Source organism: Plutella xylostella, chromosome 30 (assembly GCF_932276165.1).
Source record: "Plutella xylostella chromosome 30, ilPluXylo3.1, whole genome shotgun sequence".
NCBI classification, from domain to species: domain Eukaryota; kingdom Metazoa; phylum Arthropoda; class Insecta; order Lepidoptera; family Plutellidae; genus Plutella; species Plutella xylostella.
This window is the reverse complement of record NC_064010.1, coordinates 1,768,300-1,795,711: the sequence shown is the minus strand read 5'-3', so window position 1 is coordinate 1,795,711 and position 27,412 is coordinate 1,768,300. Positions and strand designations below refer to the sequence as shown.

The 27,412-nt window shown below is 38.1% G+C and overlaps 1 protein-coding gene across 1 annotated transcript in view; it reads right to left on the bottom strand.

Moving 5' to 3' along the window:
* The window catches only part of LOC105392392 (protein diaphanous), a 51,518-nt gene that overhangs the window by 17,879 nt on the left and 6,227 nt on the right, over positions 1-27,412 (bottom strand). The window contains exons 2-18 of the mRNA XM_048631903.1: positions 21,133-21,312; positions 20,239-20,340; positions 19,141-19,337; positions 18,203-18,368; positions 17,534-17,674; positions 9,195-9,303; positions 8,711-8,819; positions 7,918-8,046; positions 7,288-7,418; positions 6,309-6,478; positions 5,268-5,322; positions 4,948-4,986; positions 4,366-4,523; positions 3,742-3,870; positions 3,165-3,265; positions 1,828-2,005; positions 498-674 (exon numbers count right to left, since the gene is read on the bottom strand). Coding sequence (XP_048487860.1) covers positions 498-674; positions 1,828-2,005; positions 3,165-3,265; positions 3,742-3,870; positions 4,366-4,523; positions 4,948-4,986; positions 5,268-5,322; positions 6,309-6,478; positions 7,288-7,418; positions 7,918-8,046; positions 8,711-8,819; positions 9,195-9,303; positions 17,534-17,674; positions 18,203-18,368; positions 19,141-19,337; positions 20,239-20,340; positions 21,133-21,312 — 2,271 coding nt within the window. The remainder of the gene's footprint in view (positions 1-497; positions 675-1,827; positions 2,006-3,164; positions 3,266-3,741; positions 3,871-4,365; positions 4,524-4,947; positions 4,987-5,267; positions 5,323-6,308; positions 6,479-7,287; positions 7,419-7,917; positions 8,047-8,710; positions 8,820-9,194; positions 9,304-17,533; positions 17,675-18,202; positions 18,369-19,140; positions 19,338-20,238; positions 20,341-21,132; positions 21,313-27,412) is intronic.

Genomic DNA, 27,412 nt, shown 5'->3' with positions numbered 1-27,412 from the left:
CAGTAAATTCGGACCAAAATGCACACAAAACCAAAGATACTTACTGTTTTAAACCAAATTCCGACCAAAACGCACACGACTAGTCGAGAACTGAATAACCTATAAGTGTCTAGAATTAACACGTAACGTATGCGTTTATAAAGCGATGTACGCTAATCTCGACCAAATTAATCAATTCGACACAAAAGCCAAACCAACCTAGTGTGTAAAACCTGTCATCATAACTAAATCGCACCTATAAGTGTCTAAAATTAACACGTTACTAACGCTTTTACTGACCAATATACACTCATTTCGATAGAAATGCACACAAAACCATACGCACCTATAAGTATCTAAAATGCTTTAGTCACCAATATACACTAATTTCGACCGAATTGCACATAAATCCAAATCTACTTACTGTATTAAAGCGAATTCCGTCCGAATCGCACACAAAACCAGTAGTAACCTACATGAGTGTGAAACCCGTCACTATAACTTCACCTCCCACTTACCGGTTTAAGCGAGCTAATCAGCTCTTGATAGTGTTCCCTGAAAGCCAGACTCCTCAGCCGCGGCGCCAGACGCTTGATGTCCGCCACTGTGGCTGCGAATTGTTCCGCTTCGGTTAAGGATGAGAGGCTGTCCTTGTATTCTAGTAGCTTCTTTAGCTGGTCCGGTGGGGGGAGGTACTGGAAGGGGAAATATAAAAAATATAGTAAGTAATTATAGTTAGAATAGCCTTTCTCGCGGCTTTAATGGCTTTCCTATGGGAATTCGAGCATAAAAAGTAGCCTATGTGTGTCAAAATTGGTCCAACCATTCTCCAGTGAAAGAGTAATAAATAAACATTCATCCATGCATACCTACAAACAAGAGCATAGCATTAAATTGCACTGGTTCGGGGTTCGTTTGAGGAAAATAAGGATAGGACTGGAACTCCACTCGACTTGTCAGACGACCTAATCTAAAAAGATTATCGAATGTAGAATGTAGTATAAATCTTAACATATACAGGGTAACACATACACCTGTATAAGGTCAAATTATAATGGCCTATTCAATTCATATCCCCCGATAGACCACTCACCGTTTGGCACAAGAAACAATTTCTAGAGTGGTACCATAATAAAGCATGGAAGGCTAACGACTATGCTTTCGTAGAGACCCCTCCGAGAGTGGAAATCATCGGTTGATGATGATTCAAGTATAGATATAACAAACCTGTATAAGCAGATCCAGCACATTACCGTTCACCACTTTAGTGTCGCACGTGAGTATGCACGTCTTGATGTGGTCGTACGCCATGTGCTTGAGCGAGCCGCCGAGCAGTATGGACAGGCTCTGAGCGCGGCTAGGCACTAGCGGGGGTGTCGGTGGGACGCCCTCCGACCCGATGGATCGACACAGTTATAGTCTATTTTGTAAAATATAGCGAGTCCTATGACGATGCTATTGACTGCTGCCGCTACACAGGGTTGTTATCGACGCAGATAAATATTACTATATCGCGATTTGCCATAAATACGGCGCTGTGATTGGTGGAACGTGCATTAAAAGAGTTTATCGACGTAGGTAAATATGATTATATCGCGATTTGCAATAAATACGGCGCTGTGATTCGTGGAACGCTAAAATAAAGTGTGGCGGCCGCTGGTGAATAGAAACCCTTAAAATCAACAAATGACATAAAATGCATGGATTTCACAGCTGTCACAGTGCTCATGCTATATTTTTACAGAGTTTTATTTCCAATTATAGTATATTGGTGGCTTATGCTATTGTTAATGGACCCCTTTCAATCCGTCATTTCCCTATACACTAAAATAAGTATCTTATACAAACCTGTATAAGCAGATCCAGCACATTCCCATTCAACACCTTCGTATCACAAGTCAGTATGCACATCTTGATGTGGTCGTACGCCATGTGCTTGAGCGACCCGCCGAGCAGTATGGACAAGTTCTGGGCGGCTTTGGAGTCGAGGACTTTGAGGTCTTTCACTTTCTTTAGGGTGTGGACTCTGTAAGTGAAAATAATATTGGTTAGAGCAGCTACGAAATTAAATTCGGGATTCTTTTTAGCATTATAATACTGTAAAACTTAATTATGTATTTGTATTTTTTGTAAGCAATAAAAAGTATGAGTATTGTATAGCGAGTGTTAGTGTTATATAGGTATGAGTATTCGAACACTTTATTAGGTTAGGTATGAACACTTTATTAGGTTAGGTACCGAACACTTTATTAGGTTAGGTATGAACACTTTATTAGGTTAGGTATATGAACACTTTATTAGGTTAGGTATTGAACACTTTATTAGGTTAGGTATATGAACACTTTATTAGGTTAGGTATATGAACACTTTATTAGGTTAGGTTAGGTATATTAACTGTGCCTTGCTTGTATGTTTTCGTACTGCTCACTAACCTTGCAAAAAAATTGCCCAGATATGAGTCGCCTGATGATAAAAAAGCACGGAACAAAACAAGAAGACGAGACATTCGCATTGATACCTTGAATGCCAGGCTTAAAATTGCGAGACATAGCGCTCGGTATCAGGCAGTCCTCTTATATAATAAACTACCGACTGACTTAAAACAAATTGACGAAATAACAAAATTTAAAAATTCCTTGCGTATCTTCTTGTTGAAAAGGTGCTTCTACTCTGTTGACGATTTTATTAATTTTAGAAATTTGCATGACATTTTATTTTAATATAAATATAAAATTTTGTTGTAATTTGTAATTGGGTATATTTAATTAAGTATTATTATTGTGAATTTATTATTGTTCTAATTTGTTATTTTTTATGAATGTTATATTATATTTTTGTCTATAGTAAATTCAAATACAATGTAATTTTGTGAATGAATAAATGAAATGAGCATTTTATCTTGAACTTCATAGACAAAAAAATAGTATGAAGGATTCTCAGGTTAGAGACGAAAATCGATAAGACTGACATAACCAAAAGTATTACTTTTTTGCATGTTATTTTGATAGACCATTTCAAAATGTTAGTATTTAAATGCTTAGCCAGACAAAAAACGATTGATACTCTCTACTGTGAACTGAATAATGCAGATTTTTCACACGAAACGAACGTCAAGACTCCGCAAAATAGGGCACAAAACCTAAGCACTTATGAAATAAACAAAAGGGCATGTATTTCGTCCTTACTTATCGACTGAATCCTCGTTCTTCTTAGCTACAGGTTTGCTGGAGAACTTCTGCGCCAGCCCGCTCAGGATGTCCGGGGAGGCCAGCCTGTCTTCGTGCACCTGCGACAAATCATCATGGAAATGAAAGGTTGCCTAGAAGAGACCGCTTTTAGCGATAAGAGTAATGTCAACTGTATACATTGTTATTTGTGTTCTGGTAAATCAATAATGTAGTATTCTGTGAACTAAATACATTTCTGCAAGATGAAGGGGCGTGGAAGTTAGAGCGGTGGTAGCTCAGTCGGGTAAGCGCCCGCTTCTTACGCCAGAGATGCGGATTCGAATCCCGCCGCTGACATGTACCAATGGTGACTCTTACGGTGAAGGAAAACATCGTGAGGAAACCTGCACATCTAGATTCTAGAAATACGCTAAGTAAGTACGTACTCATTCAAAAACGGCGATATGGCTCGCGACATAACACCTGAATACAAATTTACAGCGAAGCAAGTCACCTCTGACTGCCCCTTTGGAGATTACAGTCGTCAGATGTATTGTATTATATCAGGTTATATGGCATAATAAATAACGCTAACCTTGAGCCAGAAAGCGTTCTCTGACATCTTCTGCGGTCCGATCGTCTTCCAGTTGGCACGCTTCAGCGGCCCCTCCACCTCCCACTTCTTCTTGGGCTTGAGGCCGTGGGGCAGGACGTCTGGTTGGGGCTGGAAATATGAAGACATTGGTGAATAATAAGTAAGTATAGTAGAATTTAATTAACATGAAACATTTGGTGAAGTTGATGACCATATTAGATGACAAACGAGTTTCAAAGTGAAGATTATGCTTGAAAGCATACCGAGGGGCGCCCACTGGTTCGCCAGATTGACAAACTTATATTAATGGTGCTGGAGGAAGGTAGAGTATTGTAGAGCAACTTGGGAGAAGCTTATGGCCAGAAATGGACGATTATGGGTTGATAATGATGGTGAAATACTTACAATCTAGATAGGGATCTCCCTCTACAGAATAAGATGGTTTCCTATGTAACTATACCGTGAAGTTTAGATGACTAATGATAACGATTCCCAAGGCATAAAGCTAAATGACTCTCTGGCAGGGAACAATTTGTTATTTGACAGAAACGGACAAAACAGTTCAATAGCTAAAGCGTCCGCTAACTTTTTTATGAATAAGGGGGTAAGTGAACAAACACATACCATCTTCGGCGCCATCATGCCCATTCCCATGGGCGGCGGGGGCGGCCCCATGCCCGGCATCGGGGGCGGGGGCGGCCCGCCCATACCGGGCATAGGCGGGGGCGGCGGCCCGCCCATGCCGGGCATAGGTGGAGGTGGGGGCGGCGGTGGACCGGCACCTGTGGAGGTAAGCATTGTAAAAATAGTCTTAAGACAATGTAACTATGTATGTTTTGGAAATAAACATTTTATAATAAATAAAATATGATATGTCCTCTATTTCTTCTCCGTTACTGTAGGAGTGCTATGGTGTCTGTGCTATATCCCATTCCACGGTAAAAGATATCTGATACAACAAAAAAACTACCCTTATTCGAATGTAATAAGATTAGTTTTTTTTATGTCAGATGTCTTTCCCCGTGGAATGGGATATAGCTTAAAACATTAGATATCTTTCGGGGATTTTAAATGTTCTACCCTTATTGCCTAAAAATGTGGAATATTTACATCGGAAAGCAGATGGCTAGCTTACGAGTCTGCTCTGACTACCCCTCCTGTGCATAATTATACATAATTATGATAAAGAAGTCATCAATATCTTACCTCCAGGCATAGGCGGCGGCGGCGGTGGCGGCGCGCCTCCTCCTCCTCCTATATGAAAGAAATCATGCTGTTATAAAACGAACATGCAATAAAAATTGTGTAATGCAAGTTGAGAAAGAAATATAGTTATAGAACAAGGAATATATTTTTTATAGAGTTATATGAAAATTAGAACCCAAGAAAGAAGAATCATGGTAAACAATCTGTAAATAGATGGTAAAAAAAATATAACAAAGAGGATCTTTTATACCGAAAACCAAACCCATTTTTGTACCCAAGATACGATGTACATTTTATGGAGATCAAGAGAGATGTGTTACCTCCTGGCATTGGAGGTGGCGGCGGCGGCGGCGCGCCTCCGGGACTTGCGATGGCCTGAAATAAATAAATGTTATATGAATTTAAACAAATTTATTATTCATCTTAGCCAGTCGGCAACATTTTAAAAAGTGTTTGTCACTATATTTAGTTTTTTTCTTTTTGTAAGAACATTTACTTTCACCCCTGATAACATTTTATTTACATACAATCTAAATACGATTGATGCATTTTAACAGGCTCTCTGCAGTCTTCTAAGACATCTAGTCTTACACGAAATAGCCGGCATTTTCAACCAGATGAGCTCTTTGCAAAACGACCCTCAAAACTACCCACTACTACCTTGGCAATGGCAGCAATATTCTGCTGGCTGGGCCCCGTGTTAGGGCTCTGCTGCAGGCGCTCTATAGTGTATGCTCCGCCATATGAGCCAGAGGGTGTCCCACGCTCTATAGTGTATAACGACCGAATGGCGTAGTGGTTAGTGACCCTGACTACTGAGCCGAAGGTCCCGGGTTCGATTCCCGGCTGGGGCAGATATTTGTTTAAAGACAGATATTTGTACTCGGGTCTTGGGTGTTGATATTTATATTTAGTATCTATCTATGTCGACTCCCTCCCCACAGACAAACCAATATGTACTTGGTTTTGTGGGATGTATTAGGTTAAGCTTATTTGTGAAATAAATATATTTATTCATTTTATTCATTTATTTATTCATGTATGTATTTGTGTAGATATATCAGCTGTCCGACACCCATAACACAGGTTCTGCCTAGGGTGTTGATATTTATATTTAGTATCTATCTATATCGACTCCCTCCCCACAGACAAACCAATATGTACTTGGTTTTGTGGGATGTATTAGGTTAAGCTTATTTGTGAAATAAATATATTTATTCATTTTATTCATTTATTTATTCATGTATGTATTTGTGTAGATATATCAGCTATCCGACACCCATAACACAGGTTCTGCCTAGCTTGGGGTCTGATGGCCATGTGTGAGATGTCCCCACATATTTATTTATTTATTTATTTACCTTGGCAATGGCAGCAATATTCTGCTGGCTGGGCCCCGTGTTAGGGCTCTGCTGCAGGCGTTCGTCAAGGTGCGCCGCCCGCGCCTCGGCCTCCTGGCGGGCGCTGATGGCGGCCTCTAGTTTGGCTTTTAGTTCTTCGATTTTGCGCTCCTCTTCGGCGCGGGATTTTTCTGTGGGGTTTTATTTATTTATTTGATATTTTATTGCACAAATATGACATATAAGTGTACAAAAGGTGGACTTTATGCTAAAAGCATCAGGGTGATTAAAGCGTTGTTTGATATTAAATACTAAATTGACAGATTCTTAACGGTTCGTCTTCAGTCGATTGTCCCGCGATTATAAGTGATGTATCGTTCTATTCGTGGGACAATCGACAGTTGATGAACCGTTCATTATCTAAGACAAAAAACAAACTTTAGTAATTTGAAGAATAGTTTTAGTGGATTTGACTGGTAAAATCCAGCCTGAAGTATGTGTTGGTGTCACCTATAAGAAATTTGCGTTACAAATGACTCAAAGGGTATGAGTTGCGATACCTATGACGTGTGTATACTGTGTATTTTACCTATGAGAAGTGAATACTCACGACTGTTATACCCGAAAGGGTAGTCTCGCTAGCGAGCCATCCGCTTTTCGCCGTACATTTGTATTTATACAGGTTGCGAGCCGTATCGCCGTTTTTTATTGAGAACAATGCATTTATGGCACATATCTAGAATATAGTGTATGGGTTCTGTAAGTATATTTTGCTATCTATGAGATGTTATTTTGTGTTACCTATGAGTCCCTCTTCTATCAGCTTGTACTGTGTGTGTGTGTGTTACCTATTAGGCGTGTTACATATGTGGTGTGTTATGGTGGTGTGTGTGTGTGTGTGTTACCTATAATTTGAGGACCCATAACACAGGCTCTGCCTAGCTTGGGGTCGGATGGCCGTGTGTGAGATGTCCCCACATATTATTATTATTATTATTACCTATAAGTCCCTCTATAAGCGGCTGCACGTCTATGCTGAACCGCTGCGTCAGTCTGAAGTCGGGGTCGTAGCCGTTCTTGTGCAACACTATCTGGGTGACGCACTCTTCTATCAGCTTGTAGTATGCCGGCCTGTGGAGGTAATATTACAATTTTATAAAAATAAAACACACTAAAACACTTTAGATATAAACCTGTATGTAACATGCTACAATGTTACGACCTGGGAATACGAAAACTAAGCTTAAATACCTTCGTAAACAGAGGTATTTAGTTGGAGAACATTAAAATTTAAGTTAGTAGACCAATAGATGCGGTTTTAGGTCCAAATGAAGGCAAAGGGAACTGTAAGTTCAAGAATGATAAGATAGGCAAATGAATTTAAATAAATAAATAATGGAAGTCATGATATGACCAGTCCACTGACATTCTAGCTTGTAGATTTTGACCTCGCTAAGGAGCTACATTGCTTCTGTTGCAATCTTCCATAGAAACCCCGGTCGTAGATCGTTTTAATAGAGTTTCTTGACATATCTTGACATCGGTAGGGCACACTGGTTGAATAATATCCTGACTTACCTTATTATCCCTTACCGTTTTTAATTCATATAATATTATTTAACTTATGTACCTATAAAGCTCATCATCTCTAATGAACAGCAGATGCTGCAGTATGGACAACAAGTAGGGTTCCGCCGGGGAGTCCATCACCAGGTTCTTGACGAGCTCGAAGCACTCGTTGGCGTCGTTGAAGTCCACTCTGTGTGAAACGTGAAGGAATGGTTATTGTGGTTGGTGTGAAATGTGTAGAAATGGTTTTTGTGAAGTTGCTCTCTTTGTTATTTTGTCATCATATTATCAGCCAGTAGTCTTGTTATCTGTTGCTGGACATAATCATATCCCAAGCAGTCAACATGTATTAATGTACTAAAACTGATGCATTACAAAATATGAAAATATTCTTAAAATCATCAAACTTAGGTTTGGTTAATGGGATGAGCAAAGCAAGTCACAGTTTTGGAAAGCTGTGTTATTTTTCCTGACTCTCGCAGACTTTCCAGATACCTTCCTACCTTATTCCAGGTCACCCTGAGAAAGCTCCGTTATAGTATATGGTGTGATCGCTTTAGAATACAATCATTCTCTGGATCTGTTTATGCTTTAATAGTACTTTTTCCCTGACTTTCCAGATGGCTCATCAATTTTACTGACTTTCCCTGACCACCTAGAGCTTCCCTGACTTTTTCCTGTCTTTCCAGATAGTAGACACCCTGAGAAAGCTCCGTTATAGTAATTTAATACGTTATAAAAAATTTAATATGCTGTGATCGCTTTAGAACACAAAATTACAGAAAAAACATCAGCTCCAAGCCCAACTTCACCCCAAACTCACGCTGAGCGAGAAACCTTTCTCGTGCACTGACCTGACGTCATCGAACTTGGCCAGGAACTCGTCCTGGTCGGCGGCGGCGTGCGAGTCGAACACGTTCATCTGGATCTGGCGGGAGCCTTCCGCGCCGGAGCGGAGCTCGTCTGTAGAAGTAGAATAGCTTTAGAATAACTGAGACTAAAATAGGAAGAGGTATATTAGCAAAACTTGGGGTCGATTTTCTATGGGACAGTGCCGACATTGGCACAGATAAAATCAAGCAGCGGGTACTCTCTATCTCTTTCAGGCTATGTGTCTCATATGGTGGTGGGGTCTGCCTGCCTTCCTCGCCTTCTCTCCACTTTGCACTGTCTCCAACGTCGGCGTTGTCTACAGAGACTTGGCAGTATTGTAGATCTTTTTGCACTACGTCTATCCATCTGGTTTTAGGTCTTCCTTGGGATCTCCGACCGGGTAATACTACACCAATTCACAATATATCATACAATACACATAATAGAATATCTCGTAATACTTACCAATCATATCATAGAGTCCAGTCCGCATGAACTCGCTCCGCAGATGCAGCCTGAACTCCAGTTCTTCTGGTTCTGTTATTATGGCGTTCATAAGTTGCATACAGCCGTTCTGGAAAGACAAGATTGTTTAATCAATTCATTATTTAATCAGTCGTTTGAATTTGAAGAGCTGTGGTGGCGTAAATGGGTATGAGTCCCACTCTCAATCGAGAGGCCGAGTGTTCTAATTCTGGCATGCACCAATGAATTCTTTAGAAAAACCGACATGGTTCAATAATAAACTTATAAAGTTGCTTACAGAAAAAGAAAAGATTAGACGGAAATACTTAAAATATAACAACCCTAGAGACAAACTAGAATTCCAGTTACTACGCGACCGTTGTAAAAAAATATTGAAGCAATGTTACGCCTATTACAGTAAACAAATTGAATGTAACATAGCTGAGAATCCGAAGTCATTTTGGCGGCACTTGAGAAATAAGCGTGGTGGCCTTTCTACTCTACCAGCTGAACTTACACTGGGAAATTCCACGGCCAAATCTGGAACCGAATCAGCTGAATTATTTGCTGATCACTTTTCCTCAGTATTCACTAAAGATAGTGGTAGTAACATCCAATACTTACCTAAAGCTCCACATTCCTCAGATAGAGCATTTGGTCGAATGTATGTTACTGAACGAGAAGTGCTTCTAAAACTAAAAAGAATTGATATTCAGAAAGGGGCTGGGCCTGATGGTTTACCTGCCTTGTTTGTGCAGCGATGTAGTTCAGCTCTCGCATTGCCTTTAGCAATAATATTTAATGCGTCACTAAAAGATGGAATATTTCCTGATGAGTGGAAAAAGTCCCGAGTTGTTCCAATTTATAAAAATGGAATAGAAACGGATATAAAAAATTATAGGCCTATATCAATTCTATCTTGTTTTTCAAAAATATTTGAATCTATGGTATGTCTTATACTTAGGCATCATATCTATAATTATCTATCGGCAAATCAGCATGGATTCTGCAAGGGTCGATCAATTGAAACCAACCTAATTTCTTTCTTGACAGACGTATCCATGGAAGTAGACAAGGGCCTAGAGGTTGATTGTATATACACCGATTTTAGTAGCGCTTTTGATAAAGTTAGCCATCCTCTCTTGCTTCAAAAGTTGGAATCATATGGAGTGTATGGCTCCATCTTGATGTGGTTTCAATCATACCTTAATTCCCGATCACAGTCTGTATCAGTTAGCGGTTTTTTATCCAGGGAGTATATTGCTGTTTCTGGTTTACCACAGGGGTCAAATTTGGGTCCACTTCTATTTTTGATTTTTATCAATGACATTGTTCACGAAATTAAAAATTCTAAGTTCCAAATATTTGCTGACGACTTAAAACTCTATAAAACCATTAAAAGTGAAGATGATACTGAATTACTACAGGATGATTTAAATAGAATTAAAGAATGGTGTGATCAAAATAAAATGTTACTTAACGCCAGAAAATGTTATCACGTTAAGTATACACGCAAAAGAAATGTGCAAGCAACTAATTATAGCATTGACGGAGCGGTCATCAAAAAAGTAAGTGAAATACGTGATCTAGGCGTAATACTGGATAGCAAACTTACCCTTACTTCGCACATCGAAACCGCTGTAAAGAAGTCAGCTAAAATGTTAGGTTTTCTGAGACGACATACTAGAGAATTCCAGTCTCGTACTAAAATAATATTATATAACGCATTGGTGAGAAGTCACCTTGAGTTTGGCAGTGTTGTGTGGAATCCTACCTATTCAGTGCACTCCCAAAAGATTGAGAGCATACAAAGGGCATTCACTAGACACTTGGCCTTCCTCTCTCAGGGTATTTCTCATCGCCAGCCCTATGATCAGCGTCTCTCATTTTACAAAATGAACACACTGCATGATAGGAGAATGGTGAATGACATTAACTTCCTACAAAAGGTGATAGAGGGTAGAATCGATTCTGCATTTCTCCTTCAGAATGTAAGCATATCAGTCCCATACCATCTTCCTAGAAAACCCATCTCAAAAATATTATTTGTTCCGGTGACCAAAACCAACCTCGGACAACAAACACCACTCTTCCGAATGAGCCAAGAGTACAATTTTACTGTCACTAAAATACCCAATCTAGACATATTTGGTAAGAGTAACCTGAAAAACAAATTGCTCAACTACTTTTATAAGGAATAATATTATGTATAGAATAAATAAATAATTTCTATATTAATACTATTAATAGCAATATTAATAAGTAGCAACATTATTGTAATGATTATTGTTAAAATTTAAATTTATTGAAATTCAATTTAAGTACCTAAATAAGTTATATTCTAAAATTTGTAATTATGTATAATATAATATTATTTTTTTTTCAATAATGTATTTAAATTAATTTTATTTATTAATTTTTTGTATTGCATTGCGTGTAAGAATTACCATCATATTTATATTGTATTTGGAATTAAGTACCGTAATTGTAGATGTTAATTAAGATTTAAAATGTAATTTAATGAATGATGAGGGTACCTATAATTGATATGCATGTATAGACTTAAGTATATTTGTAAATGTTAATAAGATGATTTTATGTGCATGTTGTTGGTACTCCAAAGTAAATAAATAAATAAATAAATAAATAGAAAAAAGAGATTTTACTATATTTTAATTCAGTTCTCTTACGGTGAAGGAAAAATATCTTGAGGAAAGTCATTTATATCATTTATAGAAATCAGAATATTCAGAATATTCAGAGTATTTCTTCTAAATTGTTAGAAATAGAACTATTTTCGGAAAAATTTAACATTGATTGTTTATGTATCACAGAACATTGGTTAGACGAGAATAAAATGATGTTCCAATTAAAAAATTACAAACTTATAAGCTGCTTTAACAGAAATATCAACGAGCATGGTGGGTCACTTATATTTCTTAAAGAAAATTGTAAATGTAAAGAACGAAAGGATATAGTTTCTCTTTCTGTTAAACACCATATAGAAATTTCATGTGCAGAGCTTAATAAGTATATAATAGTATGTACCTACAGGCCACCTACTGGTGATTTTATTACCTTTGAGACTGTCATGGAGGATGTTCTAAGGTTAGCTTCCAATAGTAAAAAGGAAGTAATAGTGTGTGGTGACTTTAATGTTGACCTATTAGGTGACTCTCCTAATAGGTCGAAATTGTTGTTACTTTTTAAATCATTTAATCTTTTTAATGTTTTTCTGGAACCAACTAGAATTACACCCACGTCAGCCACTTGTCTAGATAACATATTCTGTAACTGTGAGTTTAAAGACAGTAGTGTGATTAATTGTCTGAGGTCAGACCACAGTGGGCAGACCATTACCTTAGTAAACACTGACAAGACAAATAAAACTAAGGTGAGATGCAGACCGATTACTACAAAGAAAATTGACAATTGGCCATGCTACCAATTTATGATATGTATTTTTTATAATTTATTTTGAAAATATAGGCCATTTTAAGGAACTAATTTCGTTAATTTTGTATTTTATTCATTACAACTATTTTTAATATTTATTTAAAATTTGGCCGGCTGAATGTATGTATGACGTCACATAACATTACATATGCAGAATAGAATTTATCCTTGCCTGCGCCACAAAAAACCAAAAAAAAACAAGCAAGTGTCGCTTAACGTCAGTGAGGCAACAGTGAGGTAGAATGTCATTGTCATCTAACTCTAAAATCATAACATTGTTAACCCCTCACCTGTCGGCGGCCATTTTTCATATTTCATCATTCAATATCGTTATTTTCGGGATGTAGGAGAAAAATACCACAATTTGTATATATACTAAATACCTACTTAATATATTATTTATTTAGATAATATCACGAGAAACAAGATTAAGTTAGGTTAAGTTCAACGATTTCAAAAGGCTAGTAATATATAACGCTAGTAATATATAAGTCAATGGTTAAGTAAGTGATAATTCGGCCAAAAAAGTTTAGACCATACGAGTTATGCGAAACGAGTTTTGGTCAAAAAGATTAGGGAAGATGAGGGGAACCCAGTTAGGATAATATAATATGTAATTCCAAATTTATTTAATTCTTTATGGCACAAAAATAAGAAATAAATGTACAAAAGGAGGGACAGGAGGTACAGCAAAACTAGTACAAAATATTATTTATATTACACTAATAAATTAAAATAATACGCTCCGTTGATCATTTTTACTAGGTAATTAATAATTTTTGAATTACGTGCCTCATTGAGGCTAATCGAGCACCAGGTTTTATAAGGATATAAAGGTCGTTTGGCGTCAGCCGATTTAACAGCCGATAGGTTAAATGCCATCCTTGTCGTTTTTTTTACACTTAGTTGAGGTTAAAGCAATATAAATATAGTTCACATAGGCAATATCGCTCACTTAAATACGGCAGACCAGTAACACCTTTAGAGAAGGCGGGACATAATATGTGAGCTATTTATTGTCCACCTTATAAAGGTTGGTCGACAGCCGAGGGGTTAAGTTTCGGGCAAATTTCGAGAGCCAGCTTTTTCGAAATGAACCGATCTTGTTACCATCGTAGTATCCGCTGGTTTATTATTTATTCGTAGTAGAGTTTCAAAACAAGGTAGAAAATAAATCTTCTTCTTGTAGTGCCTCTCCACCATTGGAAGTCAGCTCTTTGCAGCGCTCTGTATTCTTGGCTAGTTTAAATATTTCTTCCACGGTTTTTACACCGGTCCACTCTTTGATATTGCACAGCCACGTCAATTTCCTCCTTCCAGACCTTCTCTTTCCTTCTACTTTGCTCACTTATAAATTAAATCAATTTTTCTACTTCTAACCTCTCTGTAACAAATGGCAAAGATAAATAAACACACGCTTTGACGTTTGAGTTTGACATTAACTGTTTTTTTGTAGGCAAATGCCACAGAGTACTTTGTTAATTGGCAAATGCATTTTGTGCTTAAATCCTAATTTACAAAAAATTTAAAGGGCAAATGAAGGTTATTAGTTTTTACGGTTTTTATTAAATAATTAAAAAAATAGAGACTTAATTTAAAATCTGATAACTAGACATTGTACAGAAAGCATATTCCTCGAAACGGTTTTAAGCATTCCATTCTTGTTCAGAAAGTTAGCATGGCCAATTACTTGAAGAAACTAGACGAAAAACTTCCGAATGTTAAATTAGATTGCAATTCTAATGAGATGTATAGTAACTTGTTTAAGATAATAGCTGATGAGTTTGAGAGTAATTTTGAAACGAAGGAAGTTTTGATTGACAATAAAATTAAATTTTGTGACTGGGCTACAGAGGGTATTCGCAAAAGCAGGGCGACATTATATGATCTGTATGAGATGAAAACATTCATACTCCGACCTGACTTTCAATCTTATGTGAAGAAATATAGCAAGATGTATAAATGTGTCTGTCACTGTGCGAAGACAATTTTTATTAATAACAAGATTAAAGACTCTGCTAACAAATCTAAGGCCGTTTGGACTATTATTAATAACGAAACGAGGAAGAATCGAACACGCGAGACAAATTTATCTTTGAAGGTAGGCAATGACATTATAACATCGAATGATGCGGTGGCGAGGGTCTTTGAACAGTTTTTTACGAACATTCCTTTAGAGACTACGTGTAACCTGGATTCTTCGGCTGCAGCAGCTGAAACCCTGACGAAGGAGAACGCACCTTCAACCGATAAGGAATTTAAATTCAGATATATTAATACATTAACTATTATAAAAACATTTAAGTCATTAAATATGAAGAAAACTGAAGACTTGTGGGGAATGTCAGTTAAATTTGTTCTTTCTATTATTAATAAAATCGCCCCAATTTTGGCTAACATCTTTAATAAATGTATCGCTGAAGGTGTGTTCCCAGATCTTATGAAATTTAGTAAAATTATACCTCTGTTCAAAAGTGGGGATATGGAGGACCCTGCAAATTTCAGGCCTGTCTCGGTTCTTCCAGTTTTGAGTAAAATATTTGAGAGGGTCATACTCAGTCAGATGCTTTTGCATTTCAATGATGCTCGATTGTTTCATAGCCAGCAGTATGGTTTTACAAAAGGCAAATCAACAGCCGATGCCGGTACTGCGTTGATTAAGCACATATTTGACGCCTGGGAAGACCATCACGATGCTATTGGAGTCTTCTGTGATCTGTCGAAGGCGTTTGATTGTGTAGACCATCAGACTTTAATTTCGAAACTTAGATACTATGGAATAGGAGGAAAGGCTTTAGATTTGATATCTTCATATTTAGACAAGAGACAACAAAGGGTCGATATTAACAATACTAAATCACAGGGGGCTCATGTAAAAATAGGCGTCCCTCAAGGATCTATTCTAGGACCATTTTTATTCCTCATTTATATTAATGACTTGCCTTTTATGGTTGAAAAATTGACTAATATAGTTTTATTTGCTGACGATACTTCTTTGCTTTTTAAAGTTAAAAGAAGAGAAAATAATTTTAATGAAATTAATTCAATTCTATCTGACATACACGATTGGTTTACCGTTAATAATCTTCTATTGAATTCTAAGAAAACGAAATGTATTAAATTTACACTGCCGAATGTTAGACAATGCGATACTAACATTATTCTAGATGGGAATAAATTGGACCTAGTTAATGATACTGTCTTTCTTGGGATGACTATAGATTCAAAGTTACAGTGGGGACCTCACATTGAAAAATTGTCTGGAAGGTTGAGCTCCGCAGCTTTTGCTGTACGGAAAATTAGACAGCTGACCAACGTTGAAACCGCCAGATTAGTTTACTTTAGTTATTTCCACAGCTTATTATCGTATGGCATTTTGCTTTGGGGTAGAGCAGCTGATATTGAAACTATATTTGTATTACAGAAAAGAGCCATCCGCTCTATATACAAACTTGGTTCCAGGGATTCATTGAGAGAACTATTTAAAGAAATTAACATCCTTACAGTTCCATGTCAGTTCATTTTTTCCAATTTAATGTATGTACGAAAGAATATTTCAACTTTTGATACAATTGGCAGTAATCATGACATTAATACTAGGAACAAGCATAAGCTGGCTTTTCCAGCGATGCGTCTGGCGAAAGTTAATAAATCGTTTTTAGGGTACTGTATTAGATTTTATAATAAGCTTCCAGCAGAAGTTGCTCAAATGCCAGAGAATAAGTTTAAGTGTTACATTAAAGAGAAACTCAGTAAAAAAGCTTATTATAAAATTGATGATTACTTAGAGGACGTTAATGCATGGCTGTGATAAGTAGTTAGCTCTGCTCATATTATTATAATAATAATTATTAAGCTTATATGTATTGTATACCAACTAGTTTTAAGTCTTTTTTTGAAAAGATGGCTCAGGAGCTTCTTGCCTCCGTTCTTCTCCTTAGACAGAAAGAGCCCCCCCTTATCCGAACGGAGAGTAATTTGTAAAAATTGACGTTCATCAGAAAATTTTATATTTGTACGATGAATAAAAAAAATTGAGTTTGAGAGTTTGAGTTATACTTCGTCAAATATTGCAAGAGCCCTATGACGTTTGAAAAAGTACTTTGTAAAACATAGCAAGAGCCAAACCAAAAAAGGCTCTCATCTCAGGATAATGCAGTGAAGCCAAGTACAGTAATCTGCACAGAAATCTGAAACCACCTTCTTAGAGTAGATATTGCTATTTTTACCAATAATGAACATCACTGGAAGAGAACTACCCTCTGAAATACAGTTTTCTAGTTCAGAGGACAGTGCTCATGAAATTATGTACATCTGTAATTGGTTTTTATTAATAAATGCTACTGAGAGAAGTTAGGTTTCTTTGCAGCTCACTCTACTACAATATATGTGAATATAAAAGTTATTATGACGTATAAATTACCTTCAAACTCTCCGGCGATTTAGGCGCCAGTCCCTCAATAATAGGCAGGAACCGCGGCTTGCGGTTGGCCTCGCCCGCCAGCGTGATCGCTTCTAGAACCTTCTCGTGACCGTGGCCGAGCCACCCCAGCGCAAACAATCAGACAAAAGGCAAACACAAATGCTGATCACACAAATGTTTGTCCTGGGCGGGATTCGAACCCGCCTTATATGCATACGGTGCCGTCTTGCATTAGTCTATCTTCCAAACTTAGGTTACCTGACCACCAGTGCGGAGCGGTGTGCGAGCCAAAAATCATCCAATGAGCGGAGCGAAAATGGCATGAGCGGTGTTTTTATGCAATCTCATTGGTCAATTTCTCCGCTCCGCTCCCTCGCTTCGCACTAGTGGACAGGCAGCCTTTGGATATTTTTTTTTGCGCTGGGGTTGCTTACATATATCTATGACTGATTAAACGTACCTTTAAACTCTCAGGCGACTTAGGCGCCAGTCCCTCAATAATGGGCAGGAACCGCGGCTTGCGGTTGGCTTCGCCCGCCAGCGTGATCGCTTCCAGAACCTTCTCGTGACCGTTGGGGATGAAACACGTCGCCGCTAGCACCTGGAAATACAATACAATCTTCTTTACTTGCACCAAAAGAGAAAAAAAAACAAAAATAATCTTTTAAAATATTTAGGTATATGTAGGCCTGTTAACTCTCTCAGCACATTGAGCTCACTCAGCACCATGTATGTTGCAAAAGTGGCAGGTCAGCCGAAAATAAAAATAGCAATGGCATGTCAGCATTTTCGCGAATTTTGAAATTCTGATTTCATTTCCGGGCTTAGATATAAGATGCGGCACATGTATGTTTCGGCTCAGTATACCCTTTTCGCAACACCCTGTGTAGCGGACACGTACTGCACCACCCTGTATAGTGTGTAGCGGACACGTATTGCACCACCCTGTATAGCCTGTATATTGCACATTCGAGCACCCTGTATAGCCTGTATATTGCACATTCGAGCACCCTGTATAGCCTGTATATTGCACACTCGAGCACCCTGTATAGCCTGTATATTGCACACTCGAGCACCCTGTATAGCCTGTATATCGCACACTCGAGCACCCTGTGTAGCACACACGTACCTTGGCGGCCTCGAGCGCGCAGGTCGGCTTGGCGGGCGCGAGGCCGCGCGCCAGCACGGGCAGCGCCTGCGCACACTCGAACATGGTGCGCAGCCCCACCGTGTTGTTCATGATGGCGGAGATGCAGCGCACGCACGAGTGTTGGACGCGGTCGTAGCGGGAGTCGCTGGAGTAGGAAATTATTATGTTACAAAAATATATTTCAGTTAATAATTATGAGTCATTAAAAACACCCGACATTAAACATTAAAAGACATATAACTTTTAATGGGCGGGAGTCGCTGCGGACGAAATAGAAGGTGGTTGGGTTATAAAAGTATACAGATACAGGGGTATACCGTTAATATTAGACCAACGGAAAGAGGGTGACTCAGGGGGTCAATCTGAACATCTTTTGTTCTATTCAGATTTTGATGGTACGAGACTTTCACCCCATTTCCGTTGGTCCACTATTTACGGGACACCTATAATATGATTTTGTGAAAGTTAACGAAAACCGGCTAAGCCGTTTGGGAGCTACGCTGCCACAGACTCGTTAAACTTATAACACGCCGCTTCGCTTTAAAGACAAGGATAACTAACAAGATCTGTTTAGGAATGGCGTAGCCACAGACTGATACACATAGCCAACTTATAACAATAAATTATAACCTTAGAGGACAGAATAACCTAACCTAACCTTCTATTCTCTTATAGGCTAATCATTCCTAAATGATCTCTTTAAGTCAATTATCTGCTGTAATCTCTGCAGCGACTTACCAAATGAATCCGTTGCCACTGTACGCATGCAATTAGAAAACACATTAAGTATATAAATGAATTAATTATGATACAACATGGCCAGACTGTTTTTATTCTCAGAACCTTCTCCTTATTAGTACTTATTACCTACTGTAGCCATAACAAATTATTACTACACACATAAGGTTGCAACTCACTTGGCATAACACGTGGTCAACGTATGCAACAGCACAGTAATCCCCTTAGTCCCGAACTCTTCTATCCAGGACAGCGGGTTATTAGTGAGCGCGATGCGAAGGTTCTCGAGACAGCAATGCAGCTTGCCCACTGATAATTCTGGCGTGGACAAGTAGGTCACGTAGTCGGAGGGCTTCTCGAATTTGGAACGCCCGTCCTGTGGATGGGGAAAATTTTGGGAGGTTAAATTAGTTGGTTAAAACAATGATATTGTCATAGGATGGCTGTACTGAAATTAATAGTATTATAATAAAAATAAAAAAAAATAAAAAACACGCACTCACGCCTTGTACTAATGTACTCCCTTGCGGGGTAGGCAGAGGTGCATTTCTGCACCCACTTTTCGCCAGAGTGTTATGTTAGTCCCAATGTAATAGGGGGCGGGCCTATTGCCATTTTACGGGCACATCCAAGACCCGAGAACAAATATCTGTGTTTAAACAAATATCTGCCCCAGCCGGGAATCGAACCCGGGACCATCGGCTCAGTAGTCAGGGTCACTAACCACTACGCCATTCGGTCGTCTTAGTATTATAATAATGATTAATTAATTTGAGAGTTACGTACAGGAACTTTGTTCCCTCTCAGAATATAATAGAATACATTCTCATATAAAAAGAGGAAGATACAGCATAGCCATCCCAAAATTAAAAGGTGCAAGAGGTGTATTGACTACTAATTTAAGAGGAAAATTGCAGATTTTCATAAACCTTCTTTCACCATTTCATATGGAAAGCTTAGGACAGAGTTTTGTGGCGCTCTTTGGGAGAGGCCTATGTCGAACTACCGTACCACCAGCGACACGTTAGCAATAAAAGATACATAAGCGGAGTTGCTCGCCTGTCAAGCATCTGTCAGATCCATACAAGTTAGGTTAGATTTGACATCGCTGGCGTGCGAGTGCTTATGGATTGTTAATTGCTTATGTTTGGTGGTATTAACCCCACAGCAGTGGATAATTACTTAACTGATGATGATAATTCAGAAGATTAACGATTGTAATGTGTTTTGCAGACGTCCCATATTTAAAGAATATAAGAACAGACACCCGAACTCACCTGTGTGTTGACAAACTTATAAGCCACGAGCATCTTCTTCTTCTGGTCTCGCGGATACTTCCGGAGTGGAGCCTTCTTCTCCTCACTCAGGTTCATGTCCGACTGAAAACAAAAACCACAATAGCGTCAATACTAGGAATAACAAGAAAAAGGGTCTAATATAAAATATGTTAATGTTCAAACAAATTAAATAAAAACAGTGGAATAAACATGGAAAGGTCTTTGCCAGCGGTGGGACGCTATTATGGCTACGTAAAAAAGTACATATGTTACGGAATTATGAACAAATCTGTATGTAATAATTATCCTTCGTTTCGTCACACTTTCTGCCCGATTCCTTCCAATCCCAACAAAGCCCCAAATTTTCCCATTATTCCTCACAGAAACACAAGAATTACAGAATATTACCAGATTACCACATCTCTCATCACTCATCACACTTTCATCACACACTGCTCACATTTCGTGACACTTTTACACTTTCCTCACATTACATCACACTCTCCTCACATTTCATCAGACTTCATCGCGCTCTCCTCCCGCTCTCCCCCCACTCCATCACACTCCCCCACCCCCTCCGCCCCGCACTCACCAGCATCTCCTCGAAGCGGGTTTGTAGCTGGGAGTCGCTGAGCGCGTCGATCTTGCTCGTGTACTCGGCCGAGCTCTTACCCCCCCTTCGCCCCCCCGCAATTCATCACACATTACTCACATTTCATCACACTTTTCTCAAATATCACCACAATTCATCACACTTTCCTCACATTTATTCACATTTCATCACACTTCCCTCACATTTCACCACACTTTCCTCACATTTTACCACACTTTCCTCACATTTCACCACACTTTCCTCACATTTCATCACACTTTTTCGTAATTCATCACACTCACCAGCATCTCCTCGAAGCGGGTCTGTAGCTGCGTGTCGCTCAGCGCGTCGATCTTGCTCGTGTACTCGGCCGAGCTCTCGTCGTCCTCGGGCCGGGGTTCGGTGCCCGGCCGGGGCGCGGTGTCGTACGGCCGGTCCACGCCGCCGCCGGCCTTCTTCGGCCGGCCGAACCATGTGTCCAGCTGGAAAAGGGGGATTTTGAGGTTAATAATAAGAAAAGATTCAGGCTTCGGCGTTCAGAAGGTTAAGTTTAACTTAATATAAAATGAGTTGTTTTATCTTGGTACACAAATGAAGAGTACTCTATCTATAAGCTGCGTTCTAGTATTATTAACTATACTCTTATCGAGATGTAGTCCCGCTTAGTATGACAAGCGCAATGTAATCCACTGTACTTTAACTTCCAACGTGGTAAAAAAAAAACCGTGAATAACATAAAAAACGTGTTCAGTCAATGAATATAAAATAAATAAATAAATAATAATATTGTTTTTCATTATTCATCCTAGCCTAGAATAAAATTTTGGTAAAACATAAAAACTTTTAGTACTTACTCTACTTACTAGTAAAAATTATACCACTTGGGGGTCCCAAAGATACAAGCTAAGTAAGTAAAATATTTAAAATTTTCTTGTCTATCTTTTACAACTTGTAGTAAACGAATAGGTCAAATAGGCCGGAGAAAGGGCAAACCTGTCTCCGCGATGAATATTAATACATTGTTTTGGAGTCACTTTCACATAAAAATAACATTCTTGATTATAGGCGAGTCAATGATGGGGGAAATCCGGTATAACAGTGATAGAGCACATAATATATTTGTTTCATTTTGTTATTGTTTTTACTCACCTATGTCTATTTCTATGATAAGAAATATTTATTTTATTTATTTAGTAAGTACACAAAAGCAGATTCAAATCATTACAAATGTTGGACACTAAACAACACTGGACACTAACTGCCACTAATGCCGATAAACTGCCTTGTAGATGGCGGTGTCTAGTTAAGTTAAATTGTATACCTATGTATATGTATTTTTCATAGCATTTAAAGCTAAAATTTCTGCATTAGAAAATTACTACTGCAAGTAGACGTAGACGAGAGTATAAACTCAGGGGTATTTTTTATGAATTTAGGAACTAATTTCGGTTACACTGCCTCACTATACTCAATCGACGTCCACGCAAAATAATATACCATAATATATATAATAACCAACTGAAATTCATCATCAGCAGCTACAAGTAGGTAGTGATCGGCTAAACCATTTTCAACTAAACACAGCATCCGCAATCAAATCACCTAACACATCACAAACACTGCATTCCACCAAGCACAGACACATACAATACACACCCCACTCGTACTATTTCACCCGAGGGGGTAAAAAAACACATACTATTAGGGCCTGTTTCACAATGTCTAGATAATGGCTACCTATGGGATAAGACATGCTGTCACTCTATGAAAATTTGTTTTAGGCAGTAACAGCAATCAGCTTGACCAGTGCCATCATGTCTATCATCCCACAGGTAGCCGTTACCCAGACATTGTGAAAAGGCCCTTAAAATAATAATAAATAAACAAAAACATTACCGACAAGCACAAACTGTCAAGCCATCCACGTTCTATCATAGTGGCTCGCCGAGTAACGAACGAGCGTCGTGCAGGCCCATCGCATTTACATAATGTAATCATTATTTACTGGACCTACGAGTATATAATGTAAGGTATATTGGGCCCTTCAACTAGATAGGTACTAGATTTGACACGTGCAAATGGCTTAAAAAGTTTTTTTTTTTTCAATTTTCCCGACAAATTAACATCCTGTGTACTTACACTCGGGAGCAATGAGGAACTTCCAGTGACATATTTATAGGTTGGATAACAGTTTCCTTAACCACTGGGTGCAGTTGTCACTCCTACCAAATAAAAAATAGAGTGTAGGACTGTATGTATACTGTAACGTTTTGTGTATAACTAACATTAGGTTAAGATAAATGTAATACTAATACTTTTTTGGATCGTTGGTCCGTAATAAACGATTAATAATAAATAATAGCACCACATTACTCCTAAACGGAAAACGCTGGCTTAATTTCAATATATTTTTTCAAGTCTGCAATATTAAAGTAAGTTTAACCGCGGTCGCGCATCAGAATATTACCAACTAAAACGTAAAAAAATTGGGACCATCTGGTATTGGCACTTTGTGGATAAAACTTTTTCATTGCTTGCGCTTCTATTCTATTCTAAATATATTGACTCTACATCTGTGTGCAATCTTCGAGAAATGACCTAGACATAGACCAATAAGGCAGGTAGTTGAAGAATGATAGACATTATCGAGCTACATAGTAGACTCATAAGTTCTTAATGCGACCTTAAGAGCGAATACGCTTTTAAAAGCCATTTAAATGGGAATGTTAGATCACCATTCGACACTTCTATCTTCTACCACTGAGCTGTTATTTTAAAGATGAAGAAACGTTTTTTGACACATAGAACAACAAAAATACATAGAAAAGTAAAGAATTAGATCGGTTAGACGATTTGTGACTTTATTCATTGTTACAATTGTTGTTGATACGTTGAACTTAAGGGTGAGGCCAGGCGAGCGTAATTTTGCTCGTCAGACTTCAACCTAAAACGATTTGACATTAAACAAAATGCGGACCATGCGGACAGTTTGTCGCTTTTTTTTTGTATGTGACACACCATCTTGCTGCTAGGTGAGTACCTATATTGTTAATCTAAGGATGACTTGCACCATGCTTGCACCAAATATTTCAACGTATTTTAAAGCTATCGTTGTCTTGCTCTAACATTACTGTCAATGCAAAAGATTTAAATGCGTTTAAATGTTTGGTGCAAGTTTAGGGTCGGATATAGATAGCACAAAATTGTCAACTGTCAACGACCTTAACCCTCCTTAACCATAGACTATTTAACTGCACAATAATTAATGAACATGCACAAACAAGGCGCAGCGAACACCATTGTTGTATTGTTTACTTGTCTGCGACCCTGTATATACTGTATACAGGGTGACATTAAACGAGCGAGACAGCGTGCTTGACATACTGAACAATGTTTTTCCTCATAGTACAAACATCATCACAACCTATCACGTCGCCACTGCTGGGGCACGGGTCTCCTTACAATGAAGGAAGGGTTTTAGGCCTACTCCACCACACTGGCCTAGTGCGGTTGGTGGTCCAACACAAGCAAGCTTGTGCTGAGAGAGTTGTCGGGTAAGTGGGCAACCCGACTGTCAGATGTTTTCAAGCCGCCTGTAGGCCTCTGACTAGGCTTAACGAATGCTGCCGAAGCAGCAACCGGGACCCACGGCTTAAACTCCCGTCGAAGCAAGCGTCCAGAAAACAACTAAGTACCTACTTGAAATCGGTCACCCATCAAATGATCAGTTACGATCACTAAAGCTAGCTCGACTACGGACGCTTTACTTAGCTTTTTTGCAACAGCCTGAATGATAGTGAGACCTAGTCACTTGGCAGGTACGTAAATTGTGCTTGGGTCAATCACTGATAAAACTGCACCCTGTATAACATATACATAGTCTTGAATCGTAATCGGTGGACTGAATCGGTGTCGCTCTGTTACAGTATAATTTATTGCGATATCAATTAATCGATCGTTTTCGAAGTCATATAAAAGTTATTTTACCAATACTGTATTCATTCTTATTTGCCACAAAAGGTAAACAATATTTGTTTGTCTTTTAAATCAAAATACTATTAAACAAATAAACTACAGCCAAAATAAATGGTTTAATTACAAAATCAAGTATTTCATTTGTCATTATGTTTTATTTTATAACATAGTTTTTAAATTAATTCAAATGAAAAGACACTCCAAGACTTCTCAAAATCTGTGACAAGTAAGAAAAAATACATTATAAGCCTGTATAAAATATAAGTAATCTATTTATCAACCTATCGTGGCAAGCTAATTATCTGTATTTTGCATTTGTTTGGTTCTGAGTCTTATTGCATTTTAGTTTATTGCTAGAGTATAAATAAGTGTTTTACATACACCCATCTAAGTATTGTATTGTATGAATGCTAAGTATCTAATTTATGAACAAAAGCATTAGATTGCTAACCGGACCATTAAAATAAATAGGGTTTCTGCCTGTAACATTAAAGTACGGTCAGCTGTATAAGTAGCTATACACTTCTGTACCTTGTCAAACTGACGATGACGAACCGTCAACCGTCAATGTTTCAATTTCAAGGAATTGTGAGGCGGTTTCAGATTGACAAGGTCTAAAAATGTATAGCTACTTATTCAGCTGACTTTACATTTGTTTGTTTTGATTTAATTGCTACCTATTTGGACAATTTTTAAACTCTCCCTGCATGCCATCCAAAGGTTTTCTGGTAGAGATTGAAAGGCCTTTTTGTATTGTTTTCTTCTTAAGTATACTTTTTCGTTTTTCTTTAATTTTGTTACAAATAAAGAGAACCGTTTATTGTAATTAATTGTAGCTAAACATATGGAATATATGGCTCGTACACAGAGTGTTACACCAGCTGGGATCGAACCCGGGACCTTCGGGAAGGCAGTCATATCACTAACCACTAAACCATTGGAACGTCAAATAGAAAAAAATGAAACAAATCTCACCGAAAACGGAGATCTCTCCTTCACGAATTCACCGACCACTTTTATCGTCTCCATTTTTAATAATTAATTATTATTATATTAACAATATCACTAAATAATGAGTAGAAAACAACCACTGCACAACGCTGACACTAAACTACTTAAAAAAATCACAAGAAACACTATAATTTCCACGCGGCTATAAAGTATTTAATTTTTTAAACAACAACACATTCAATAATGTAATTAATTATTATCAAACAAACCAAACTGAATTGCCAACCATGAAAACGTGTATCCATTCTGGTAGAATTGCTATAATAGGAACCCTCTAGTCAAGCAATCTCAGCAGGAGAGCCCTAAATCTAGACCAGATCAAATTAGATTTAGAAAAATAAACACAGTTTTTACACCAAATGGACTGTAGTAAACCTCTTAGCACTCTATGTCTCGAACTGAGAAGCGAAAACAAGAAATGACAATCCTCTTTTTAAAATCAACCTTGCATTGAGCGAAGCATTAGCGAATATCTGAAAATAAGCGCTACTATGAAAGTACAGTGGACAGTAAAACAAATGCAACACATGAAGTTCAAAATGAACTCTTACGTCAAACGCATTAAGAACCACACAAATTCTAAAGAAACAATTAAGAGTCACTTACTGTATAATGCACAAAACCACAACTGAAATCAGCTGTTTTGACGCGCAATGTGAAATCAACCTAAAATTCACTACGCATAGAAAACAATTCACCTTGACGATAAACAGATAAATATACGACTCAGAATTTTCAACTCTAATGCAAGGGAATAAAAGCCATAAGGGTCTATACCTGTCTTTGTCTGGTGTAAACAAACAAATGAGACAGGTGACCTTGCAAACGTCACTTGTCACGTCAAGAGGATGACTTAATTTTGGTGAAATAGCTTTTAATAGCGTTGACATAAGGAGTATCGAGTGATCAAAGCAAGTAATGTATGTTTTTTGGAATTTTAAGAATATGCTGTCGTTAAATATTTATATTTTAAGATAGTTATACAAAAAATGCTTTTAGTTTACTATTATCTAAGATAATAGGCGTATTGGATACCATCCAAAGTAATACTTAGGCCTGGGTCTCCTATTTTATGCTATATGCGGCGTCCGACTTTGACGTAAACGTTTTGATACTTTTGATCAACGTCCTACGGCCTACCTACGGCGTCTACGCGCCAACGTCGGCGTGTGAGGGAGACCGCATCAGTACATTTCTATAGTGAGCATCGTGACGCGGCCTACGGCGTGACGCTGGACGCGACCTACGGCGTAAATAGGAGACCCAGGCCTTATCTAGTTTGTATGGTAGCAATTAAAAGCATAGTGACTTTAATTTTAGGGATGACATAAACTGTTTATTTGTTATATTGATTGTTTATTTATTTACATCGGTGATGGTGATGTGATGATGATACATTGAAATTGGAACCTTGTCAAATTTATAATACTTATATCTGTCAATGATCAATAGGATATTTAAATTATAATTATTAATAAATGTTATTGGCTATTGCGTCAAGATCAAGACAAGAAGAAGAAGAAATACTACATTTCTTCTAGAGATGCCCCATGTGAACGTACTGCGCGTGTCAAAAGGTTGAAAAAAAATTAATTT